Source organism: Portunus trituberculatus, chromosome 39, assembly GCF_017591435.1.
Source record: "Portunus trituberculatus isolate SZX2019 chromosome 39, ASM1759143v1, whole genome shotgun sequence".
In the NCBI taxonomy this organism is placed as follows: domain Eukaryota; kingdom Metazoa; phylum Arthropoda; class Malacostraca; order Decapoda; family Portunidae; genus Portunus; species Portunus trituberculatus.
Genome location: NC_059293.1, coordinates 6594502 through 6607027, shown reverse-complemented (window position 1 = coordinate 6607027; position 12526 = coordinate 6594502). Strand labels below are relative to the sequence as shown.

Genomic DNA, 12526 nt, shown 5'->3' with positions numbered 1-12526 from the left:
TCCCTTAGTAACTGCAGATTTAACCTCTGTACAATAAAATCTAGCATTTTTGCAACAGTATACATAGATGCATTGTACATATCATATCTAAAGACAACTCTCCTTCTTCACACAAAACTACATGCACCTACCACACATACACCCTTCACTTTAAATCATAATTTAAAAGAAAAATGGGACCCGAAAATAATGCCTCGGAGTCTGGGGAGGGGACCAAAAATGTCCCCAGGTCGGAAAACTCTAATGTTAAAGACCCCAAATGCCTTGACACCTCCCTCAAACCATTCTACATTAACTTCTGCACCATTCGCGGTCTTACATCTAATTTTCAATCTGTGGAACACCACCTCTCCTCTACTAAACCTCATCTTCTTTTCCTCACCGAAACACAGCTGTCTGAGGCAACTGACAGTAGCCCCTTCTCTGTTCCCTCCTACTTTCTCTATCCTCATTTTCATTCCAAAGTTGGATGTTGCATCTATGTGCACAACAACTAGCTTGCTCTTGTGCCCACGCTCTTGAGTCTTCCGAATTTTCCACCATCTGGCTACGACTTAACAGTCACTTTCAAATTAAATTAATCTGTGCTGTTTATCTCTCCCTAACTCTTGTGACTATAGTAAATTCTTCGACTACTTAACTTCTAAATTGGAGAAGATTCTGTCTCTCTACCATTTCGCTGAGATTTCCATTCTTGGAGATTTCAATGTTCACCACCAACTTTGGCTTTCCTCTCCCTTCACTGACCACTTAGCTATCCTCCATGACCTAGAGCAACTGGTGCAACACCCTACTCATATTCCTGACCATCTTGGAGACATGCCCAACATTCTTGATCTCTTCCTCACCTCTGATCCTTCTGCTTATGCTGTCAACCTTTCATCTCCATTGGGCTCCTCCGATCACAATCTCATTTCTGTATCTTGTCCTATTTCTCCAATCCCTCCACAGGGTCCCCCAAAGCGAAGGTGCCTCTGGCGTTTTGCCTCTGCCAGCTGGGGAGACCTGAGGAGGTATTATGCTGATTTTCCCTGGAATGATTATTGCTTCCGTGTCAGAGACCCATCTCTTTGTGCTGAACGCATAACAGATGTGTTAGTGTCTGGCATGGAGGCGTACATTCCTCATTCTTTTTCTCAACCTAAACCTTCTAAACCTTGGTTTAACTCAGCCTGTTCTCGTGCTATACGTGATAGAGAGGTTGCCCACAAAAGGTACTTGAGCCTTCCATCTGAATCTCATACACTTTATATCTCTACCCTGAATCATGCCAAGTCTGTTCTTCAACTTGCCAAACACTCTTTCATAAATAGAAAATGTCAAAATCTTTCAAACTCAAACTCCCCTCGTGACTTCTGGCATCTAGCCAAAAAAACATCTCCAATAACTTCACTTCTTCATCTTTCCCTCCTTTATATCATCCTGATGACACCACTGCCATCCCATCTCTTCTGTCTCTAAAGCTGAACTATTTTCTCAAACCTTTGCTCACAACTCCACCTTGGACGATTCTGGGCTTGTCCCTCCCTCTCCTCCTCCCTCTGACTATTTCATGTCTACAATTAAAATTCTTCGTAATGATGTTTTCCATGCCCTTGCTGGCCTAAACCCTCGGAAGGCTTATGGACCTGATGGGGTCCCTCCTATTGTTCTCAAAAACTGTGCTTCCGTGCTTGCACCTTGCCTGGCCAAACTCTTCCAACTTTGTCTATCGACTTCTACCTTTCCTTCCTGCTGGAAGTTCGCCTACATTCAGCCTGTTACTAAAAAGGGTGACCGTTCTAACCCCTCAAACTACCGTCCTATAGCTTTAATCTCTTGCCTGTCTAAAGTTTTTGAATCTATCCTGAATAGGAAGATTCTCAAACACCTGTCACTTCACAATCTTCTGTCTGATCGCCAATATGGCTTCTGTCAAGGTCGCTCTACTGGTGATCTTCTGGCTTTCCTTACTGAGTCTTGGTCATCCTCTTTTAGATATTTCGGTGAAACTTTTGCTGTAGCGTTAGACATATCAAAAGCTTTTCATAGAGTCTGGCATAAAGCTTTGATTTCAAAACTGCCCTCCTACGGCTTCTATCCTTCTCTCTGCAACTTTATCTCAAGTTTCCTTTCTGACCGCTCTATTGCTGCTGTGGTAGACGGCTACTGTTCTTCTCCCAAATCTATTAATAGTGGTGTTCCTCAGGATTCTGTCCTGTCACCCACTCTCTTTCTATTATTCATTAATGACCTTAACCAAACTTCTTGCCCTATCCACTCCTAAGCTGATGATACCACCCTACATCTTTCCACGTTCTTTCAGAGACGACCAACCCTTCAGGAAGTCAACAGATCACGCTGGGATGCCACGGAACGCCTGACTTCCGATCTTTCTAAGATTTCCAATTGGGGCAGAGAAAATCTAGTAGTTTTCAATGCCTCAAAAACTCAATTCCTCCATCTATCAACTCGACACAACCTTTCAGACAACTATCCGCTCTTCTTCAATGACACTCAATTGTCTCCCTCTTCCACAATGAATATCCTTGGTCTGTCCTTTGCTCATAATCTTAACTGGAAACTTCACATCTCATCTCTTGCTAAAACAGCTTTTATGAAGTTAGGTGTTCTGAGGCGCCTCCGCCAGTTTTTCTCGCCCCTCCAACTGCTTACTCTGTATAAGGGCCTAATCTGTCCCTGTATGAAGTACTCCTCACATGTTTGGGGGGTTTCCAGCCACACAGTTTTGCTTGATAGGGTGGAATCGAAAGCTCTTCGTCTCATCAACTCCCCTACTCTCACTAACTGTCTTCAGCCTCTTTCTCAGGTGCATGCCTTTCTATTTTTCATCGTTATTTTCATGGTAACTGTTCTACTGAACTTGCTAACTGCATGCCTCCCCTTCTCCTGCGGCCTCGCTGCACAAGGCTTTCTTCTTCCTCTCATCCTTATTCTGTCCAACTCTCTAATGCAAGAGTTAACCAGTACCCTCAATCATTCATCCCTTTCACTCTGGAACTCCCTCCCTGCATCTGTATTTCTGAATTCCTACAACTTGTCTTCTTTTAAGAGGGAGGTATCGAGGTATTTGCTCCCCTAATTCTGGCTGACGATTTTGGCACTTTTTACACTTTTTAGAGAGCCAGCACTCAAGTGGGCCTTTTTTTAACTTTCTTTTTTTTTTTCTTGCCCTTGGCTGGCCCTCTTCCCTACGTATAAAAAAAAAAAAAAAAAAAATTACCAATTCTTCACTACAGTAAACTTGCAAGTTCAAAGATTTTTCATACATAGAAAATATATTTCTTGATTGCATCCCCTAACACTTTGTAATTATTGCCATTATGCTGCTTTCATTGTTATTACCAAGAAGTATATGTGATACCACTATATGGCAAAACTTTAAACCAATTTTCTCCACTTATCTTCTACCAAAAACTATACACTCAACCCTATGCTATCATGCCTAATTGGTGCATCTACTACTACACTGTAGCTGAAATCGTGATAGCCAAAAGGAAGAACATATGGTAATATTCAAATTGACACTCCAGCTCCAAGGATTAGCTGTGCCTCTGCTGTCCCTGTTTCTGCCTCTGCCTCAACTGTCTGTGGGTTACCATGTACAGCCACCTAGCGGTCATCAGGAAATCTCTCCAAAATTTTATGGCAAGCATGGTTGATAGTGGTAGGGATAACACTGTTCCAGCACTCTACTATTAAGTCAATTGCTTGTTTAACATTGTAGGGTTTCTAGTAACAAATCACTTGCTGTTCAGTCTTGACTATCCCCTTTCACCATGTCTTCATCCTCACACTCAATATCCACTAAATGTTTATGAGCACAGGATCATCTGTTGCCTGCCACATCACCCTGGACTGCTAACTCAAGTATGTCGCCTTCACAACAGCTATCACTTCTTAGTCCATTGGCTGGATTAATACAGTAGCGTTAGGTGGCAAAAACTCCCTGCAAGCCAGTCTGGGGGGTAGTATGGGAGGATAGCAACAAAATGCCCACCAGTGAGAGTGATTGATGGGCGCCAATCACCTCTTCCCACCTTTGCAAGCTGCCAGACACCCATGCTGAGATGCCAGATGTATAATATTTAAATTTTCACCCTTCAAACGGATGCCATGGTCTCCAGCGACAATGTTTATATTGACATACATATGTACATAGGTACATATACAGTGCTCAACAAGGAAGTACGAACGGATAGCAAGAATGGGTGTGCAGCAGTAGCAGCAGCAAATACTCTTCACATCAGTAACATTCCAATTTTTAGACTTTTACTTTTCTGGTACTTTATGATAATGAAACAATTTTCTTTTGGTACATTTCAAACCATTTTGGATTAATCTTTTTCGTTTCCATTGCAATACAATACTTTTCGAGGAAATAGACCTTTTTTTTAGGGAAAGAGGGAGAAGTACAAAAAGTACTATAACATAACATAACATAAATAATAGGATAACAAAGGGCCACCAGGGCCCATCTAGGTTATCCTGTATCAGTCACAGCGACCTCATCAGTACTTAAAGATACACTTACAAGTACACAATACATTATATACTAATTCTAAATATTTGGCCCATTAACAGGGCTAAGTCCTGCAGCGAAATCCTCTACAATTTGTGGTCCCCATACATGGGGATCGTGTCTTGTTTAACTAAACTAAACTAAACTAAACTACTGATTTGTGACAGAAAATTTGTGCAGATTTATTCAAAACAGTAAAAAATTACCAGAAAAAAATTTGCTTAATTAAGAAATGAGAGTATGGTGAAAGAGTAAAAATTTAATCTAAGCTAACCGGACATTAAAACTATTCTAACTTATACCTACTTTAACTCTGTTGACGATGTGTTGATTTTTCAAAAGCATCAATGAATCAATAATGGCCAGTAGCATGAAAAAGAGTCATACAGTACTGACACAACATGTGGTCATGTTATGAGTTACTGACAAGGAACCATAGTAAATAACATTAGCTAAATTATCAAATACAATATCCTAAATAACATACCCTGTGCAGCTACGGTGGCGAGTGGACGTGTTGTGTGTGCGCTCCGTTTTTGGCTGTGGTTTTTATAGTTAGCGAGTGGTGTTTGTGCTTGGTGTCTGTGTGTGGTGCTTTTGAGTGTTAGTGAAGTGAAAGTGTGTACTGCAAGTGTTAGATTAGAGTGAAATAGTGGTTAGAATCAGTGTTTGTGAGTTAAAAGTATTTTGGTAGAGCGAGGAGACTAGGCTTGTAACTGTCAAGTTGACCTTGAAAGAGTATTAGTTGACCTCACTTAGGCCCCCCCACCACCCCGCCGTCACCAAGTATTTTTATTTGTTTGTGAGTTAACAGATTGTAAGTTAGTATGGCGGTAGCTACTGAGGTATATCAGAGTGTGATTGAGTGCGTGAAAGAGAGTGTTGAGATGGTATTGGGAGAGTTTGTTGTGTGTGAGATGTGTGGGCATGACAGGAAGGTCGTTGACTTTTCTGAGTGTATGGTGTGTAGGCTTAAGAGCGAGAATTTAGTTCTTTCTCTTGAGCACCGAGAATTGTGAGAGGAAATCAGAAAGCTAAGTGAGGGGAAAAGTGCGACAGTTCTCATCTTTGAGTTGAAGGAGGAGGTTAAGAGGCTTGGGGAGGCAGTGGAAAAAATTAGGCAGGAGATCAGTGTTAGGCCGAAGGTTGGACCTTCTGAGGCGACAGGGTGGCTTGGCCCTCTGTCGGGAAGAGCAGAGTGGGGAAGAGGGAGCAGGCGAGCCAGACTGGGAAAGATAGTAGTCAGGATGGGCAGAGATGGCAGGTTGCGAGGGAAGGAAAGCGGAGGCAGTTAGGGAGGATAGGACTTAACCTGTTGAGTGTGAAAATAGGTTCGGTTTGTTGGAGGGGGAGAGTGAAAGTGAGAGTGGAGTGAATGAAGTGGTTGTGGTGAGTGAAAGGAGAAAGAAGGGGGTAGAGGAGAGGAGGAGGATGGTTGTGCCTAGCACACCTCAGGTGTGTGTGGTGGGTGACTCTCAGGTTAGGTATTTAGATAGCACTTTCTGTGGGAAAGACAGGGATAGGAGGACGAACGTGTGTATGCCTGGTGCAGGTGTGAAGGCAGTGAGTGAGGAGGTGCAGAAGAGGGTTGGGGGATGGAGAGGAGGGTGTAGTAGTTTTGCACGTAGGTGGGAACGATGTCAGAGCAGGTGGGTCGGAGGAGTTAGTGGCAAGATTTCGGGAAATGTTAGGCAAGATAAGGGAGAGTGGTAGGAGGTGTGTAGTGTCAGGAATCTTGCCTCGTGTGTATGTTAGCAGGAATGGTTGTCTAGAGCCATTGGTGTGAATGGTCGGGTAAAAGGGATGTGTAAGGATGTGGGTGTCAGCTTTGTGGATGTATGGGATAGGTTCTATGGGCGAAGGGATTTGTATGCTAGGGATGGTGTGCATCTGAGTAGGAAGGGTGTGGATGTGCTGAGTGGATGTCTGGAGGGGGGAGTTGGGATGGAGTGTAGGGGGTGAGGTAGCAAATGCATTCCAGAAGAAAGATGCTAGACATAAATTAGATAGGATAAACAGAGATAGTGAAAAGATTAGGAAAGATTTCCAGGTGCAAATAGGAGAGAATAAGATTAGGATTCCAAATAAGGAGACAGCATCTAGGAAGGTAGCTGGACTTAAATGTTTTTATGTAAATGCCAGGAGTCTTAGGAACAAGAAGGACGAGTTATCTAGTTATATAGTTGAGGAGGACTTAGATGTTGTATGTGTCACAGAGGCATGGGTAAATGAGGAAAAGTTTAGGAAAATAGGAAAGAATATGAAGTAGATGGATACATTATGTATTTACACCAGAGAATTGGTAGGATAGGTGGAGGAGTAGTTATTTATGTAAAAAAATCCTTCATTTCCAGTCAGGTTAATGGTATTAAGGTAGATAACAGAGTAGAGTCCTTATGGCTGGATGTTAGAGTAAACAAAAGTAAGGTTATTAGAGTAGGAGCTTTTTATAGACCACCTAACCAGTCAGCAGAGGTAGACAACCTTATGGTAGATGAGATAAATAGGGGGTGTACTAGTCAGACAATTATCTTAGGGATTTTAATCTTAAGTCAGTAAACTGGGAGAGGATGGTAGGAGATGCTAGTGAAAATAAGTTTATGGAAAGTTTTCAGGATAACTATTTAGTGCAGATGGTAGATAAACCTACTAGGGGAGGAAGGTTTTAGACATAGTACTAACAAATATTGAGCATTGTTTAAAGGAAGTTGAGGTAGGAGAGACTTTAGCAAACAGTGACCATCATATAATTAGATTTATCATTAATTCCAGTAGGGATAATATAGTGAATAAGACTAGAGTCCCAAACTATCAGAAAGGCAATTATGGTAGGTTACGTCAGTTATTAGGAGAGGTAAACTGGGAAGATAGTTTTGGAAATAAAACTGCACAGGAGATGTGGGATATTTTAAGGTTGTAGTAAAGGGTATAGTGATGCAGTGTATCCCTTACAAAGATATAAGGCAGAGAAACAGGAAGCCATTATGGTGGACTCATGAGATAGGTAGCCAGATCAGAGAGAAGAAGAGGGCATACAGAGAGTTGCAGAAAAGTGGGAAGATGTAGATTTGATTAGGTACAGACAGGTCAGAGATGATTTGAGTAAGGTTATAAAAAAGTAAAAGGCAGGCAGAGATAAAACTAGCTAGAGCTGGGAGTAAAGATCCCAAAAATTATATAGTTATTACAAGGTCAGTGATAAAAGAAATAAGGATAGGATTGGACCACTCAGAAAAGATGGTGTAGTAGTGGATCAAAATGAAGACATAGTAGAATTATTGAATGAACAATTTTCTTCAGTATTTACTAGGAAAGAATAGGAAATCCTGTTACAAACAGTGCGACGAGTAGTTTAAGAGCTTTAGAAAATATTGATATAAAACCGGGAATTATTAGGAAATTTATTCTTGAACTAGACGATAGGAAAGCTAGTGGTCCTGATGAGCTACATGCCAGAGTACTTAGGAGGGTGTAGACAGTATTTCTGAAGCACTTAAGTTAATCTTTGAAAGATCACTTAGGTTTGCTGAGATACCTCAGGACTGGAAGTTAGCTAATGTTACTCCAATATTTAAAAAGGTAGGAAGGATGATGCGAATAATTATAGACCGATCAGTTTAACTAGTATAGTATGTAAGATACTAGAGAAAATCATTAAGGGTAGTATTTGGGAGCATTTAAATGAGAATAGATTAATTAGAGATACCCAACATGGCTTTAGATCAGGGAGGTCCTATCTTACAAATTTGCTCGATATCTTAGAATATATTACCAAGGAGTTAGATGATGGAAATAGCATAGATGTTATATATCTAGATTTTAGCAAGGCGTTTGATAAGGTACCGCATAGGAGGCTAGTGTACAAATTGAGACTACATGGGATAGGGTGTAGGTTAGTTGATTGAATTAGTGAATGGCTTTCTGATAGGAAACAGAGAGTAGTATTAAATGGGGCAATGTCTGAGTGGAAGGAAGTGGTTAGTGGGGTACCCCAAGGATCAGTGCTAGGACCTCTTCTTTTCTTGGTGTACATTAACGATTTAGATATAGGAATTAGTAGCAAAGTATCAAAGTTTGCAGATGATACTAAGATAGCATGTGCAGTACAGGGTGAAAAGGACAATTACAGAATACAACGAGACCTGGACAGGCTGATAGCATGGGCAGACAGGTGGCAGATGGAGTTTAATTCTGATAAGTGTCAGGTTATGCATTTAGATAAAGACAACACAAACTTTAACTATGAGATGGAGGGATGTTGGCTAGAGGCAGTAGAGGAAGGAAAGGATTTAAGAGTAGTGATAGACAGGACTATGAAATTTTCAAAGCAATGTTTAGAAGCAAGAAATAGGGCAAATAGGATCCTGGGTTTTATAAATAGAAATGTTAGTTATAAAAGTAAGGAAGTGGTGCGTAGCTTATATAATTCCTATGTTAGGCCCCATTTAGAGTATTGCATACAGGCCTGGTCACCCCACTATAGGCAGGATATCAACATGTTAGAAGCAGTTCAGAGAAGAGCAACTAGGATGATACCAGCTTTGAAGCGCCTGGAGTATTGAGATAGATTAAAGGCATTAAACATGTTTTCATTTGAGAGGAGATGTATAAGACGGGATATGATAGAGTTATTTAAAATGTTCTCAGATACAAACTACATAGATGTGAGATCTTTCTTTACCTTAGAGGAGGGAAGTAAGACTAGAAATCATGGCAGGAAGATTAGAAAGCAAGGCTGCAGGTTAGATATAAGAAAATATTTCTTTAGTCATAGGGTGGTAGACTTCTGGAATGCAATGCCAGAGACGGTTGTAAATAGCACTAGTTTGACAATGTTTAAAAACAGATTAGATAAGCACTTAAATTTATTAGATTTATAATTATGTATAGAGCTGCATGATAGTTTTTATAAGAAATTTACTATAGTTAAACAAGACATGATCCCCATGTATGGGGACCACAAATTGTAGAGGATTTCGCTGCAGGACTTACCCCTGTTAATGGGCCAAATATTTAGAATTAGTATATAATGTATTGTGTACTTGTAAGTGTATCTTTAAGTACTGATGACGAGGTCGCTGTGCGACTGATACAGGATAACCTAGATGGGCCCTGGTGGCCCTTTGTTATCCTATTATTTATGTTATGTTATGTTATGTCCAATGGCGTATGATAAGAGGAGAAGCGGGACAAATGCCCCAGGCAGCACATTTTTTCAGGGGGCGGCACAAACGAGGATATGGAGAAAATTTCAGATCGTCATACTGATTAAGAGTTCATGAATATATAGTATAATATATGTATACATAATACACAAATGTATTATACCTAATCTCATATTTCTACTACTTTCGGGGGCGGCATTTTCAGGTTTCGCCCCATGTAGGTAAATTCAATTCTTACTACGCCACTGAACACGTCTTAACTGTCATTGCTACTCACCTTTTGCTTTTTCCTTATGCAAACTTCTGCACATCGGCTTGATCCATAATAAGAATTCCGATCCCCACGAGCACCGCTACATGAGTCTTGAAAACCTGCGTGATCACCGCTATATGCAAACAGTTGTAAACATTTTCATCTTGATCTTGATCTTGATGTTACAGGTGACGCAGGAATGACTTCTGCGTCAGGCTTTTGTATCGGCAGCGCCTGTAAGGAAAATACGAAAAAAACACAAACAACAAGGAGGACAATCATCATCTTTCACACCACTAGTTCCTGCATCTAGCACGCCACATTCTCTCCAGGAACTCTTTTACAGCCTCAATCATCCTTCCATTCGTCTCCCCACAGAGTCCCAGCAGCACCACCATCCATTCCCTTCCTGTCATCTCCACTCTGTCATGCCCCAGCTCCCTCAGCACCACTTGCATCATGTCATACCTGTCTCTGGTATACTTCACACACTCCAGCACCACATGCTCCACCGTCTCATCCTCCCCCATGTCACACATCTGGCACACTTTGCTGCGGGACTCAGACCATCTATAATTCTTTGCATTCACATCCATGCACTGTGCCCTAGCTCGGAAGAGAAGATCCCCACCCAGGCTTCCATCATACCACTTTTCATACATTGGGGCCTCTTTCTCTCTATACCATTCCAAGGTACTCTTTTGCTCAATCCTATTCTTCCAGTCACTCAGTCCCACACCTTTTACTACTCTGTCTATCTCACTCCTCCACTTCCTTACACCCCATTCTCTACCCTCTCCATTTCTAACTATCATACTCCAGTCCTTCTCTAAGTGCCTTCCTTCTACCTGCTGAAAAGCCCAACTAGCTATTAGGCCACTCTTAACCACCATCCTGACACACTTTTTTCCCCACTTGCTACTCCTGACAGTCCACAGAAACACTTTTCTCACTATTCTAGCATCGTTCATTCGCTCTAATGAGCGATGTTACATCTTGATCTTGATCTTGATATTATAGGCGACTCGGGATCGCTCCTGAGCCGGGCCTTTGAGGCGTTTTCAGTAGCACTTTGCAAAAGGCGAACGGTCCATAAGCGTTCGCTTTTGGAGCGAACGCATCTACTGAAAACGATAGTAACACTGCCAGACGAATGTCCGTCGTCGCCCGACGAAAAAACTATTGTACTCTTTAGTCGCAGCCCGCTGCCCGCCATAGGGAAATATAGGTCTCAACAGGGAAACAGGGAAGAAAACTCAAAATGTTCCAAAATCTAGGGAAATCTTAACCAACGGACTCACACGCTTCATCCGCGGTCCCCACCCTTGTCCTCCTCCCATCCTCTTCACCCGTCATCCGTACAATAATTATTTGTATTAATTTTTATCAATTATTTATTGTTTCCTTTCCCTCTCAATTGAATTTCAATCCACTTCTGAGGTCTCTCTCGATCACTATATCCTTCCTCTACCGTTCACTCTTCCTTCCCTCATCCCCAAACAGCGTCATGACTTGTACGAAACCCGTATACCATCCCTTTCCTTTCCTCCCTCGCCCTTGCTAGCTAGCTGAACCTGTATTCTACGAGACCGATAGAGACCCGTATTCACCCAAACAGTGTCATGACACGTATGAGATCCGTATATCGTCCCTCCCCTTCCTTCCCTCGCCCCTGCTTGATAGCTGAACTTATGACAGCTATATATATTCGTGTGTGTGCGTGTGTGTGTGTGTGTATATATATATATATATATATATATATATATATATATATATATATATATATATATATATATATATATATATATATATATATATACACGAATGTGTGTATGTACGTATGTAAGATGTTAAAAATTACGACAGGGAAATGCTGCGCTAAATAGGGAAATATTTTTAAGCAAAACAGGGAACTTTTAGCAACTTTATCTGGCAGCACTGCTGCCCGCAGGATCACGCCAAGCTGAGACGTATAGCCTCATTCCACCGTAATATTAAGATATTATTATGGGAATGGGATAATTGAAGGCAAGGCTCAAATAAAACATTACACATTTAATTTCTGCAGGGAATATTTTCTGACGGCCCTGGTACATGCGACAGAGGCTGAATGCACATGTCCAAATGACTTTTGTAGCACAGATCTGCGTTTACCTTGTTCAAAAACATCTTGCCACAGACGTCACAGGTAAATCTGTTAAGTGTAAAAAAAAATTTTGATAATTCTTTATAACAAGTCTGTCCCTCCCTTCCCCTCCATCCCCCCGCAAACAAGCTTGTGGGCCTGTGGGGAATCGGGGGTTTTGGTGGGGAAAAAACGCAATATGAGCATTAAAAAAAAAAAAAAAAATTACGGAAATATTCAATAATATTTCAAGTTTTTCCAACCTAATTAGGTATAACTTAATCTAACCTAACATAACCTAATTTCTAATATAACCTAACTGGACCCCGCCTGCTAGGGCATTAAACTAACCTAATGTAACTTAGCCCCCCGTGGACCCCTCCGCTAGGGCATTAACCTAATTTAAGCTAACCTAACCTAATTGTGGGGGCTGCGTCTCCCCTTGAGCCTCCCCCAACCAC

General features: G+C 41.4%; 1 protein-coding gene across 3 annotated transcripts in view; it reads right to left on the bottom strand.

Moving 5' to 3' along the window:
• The window catches only part of LOC123515648 (nitric oxide-associated protein 1-like), a 267601-nt gene extending 257316 nt beyond the window's left edge, over positions 1-10285 (bottom strand). For 2 of the 3 annotated variants that reach the window (XM_045274465.1, XM_045274467.1), the window contains exon 1: positions 9965-10285. In XM_045274465.1, coding sequence (XP_045130400.1) covers positions 9965-9998 — 34 coding nt within the window. In that variant the 5' untranslated portion in view covers positions 9999-10285. Of the gene's footprint in view, positions 1-848; positions 911-9964 lie in introns of those variants that run through there. The other variant, XM_045274466.1, reaches the window with a different exon arrangement.
• Between the last annotated feature and the right edge of the window lie 2241 nt (positions 10286-12526).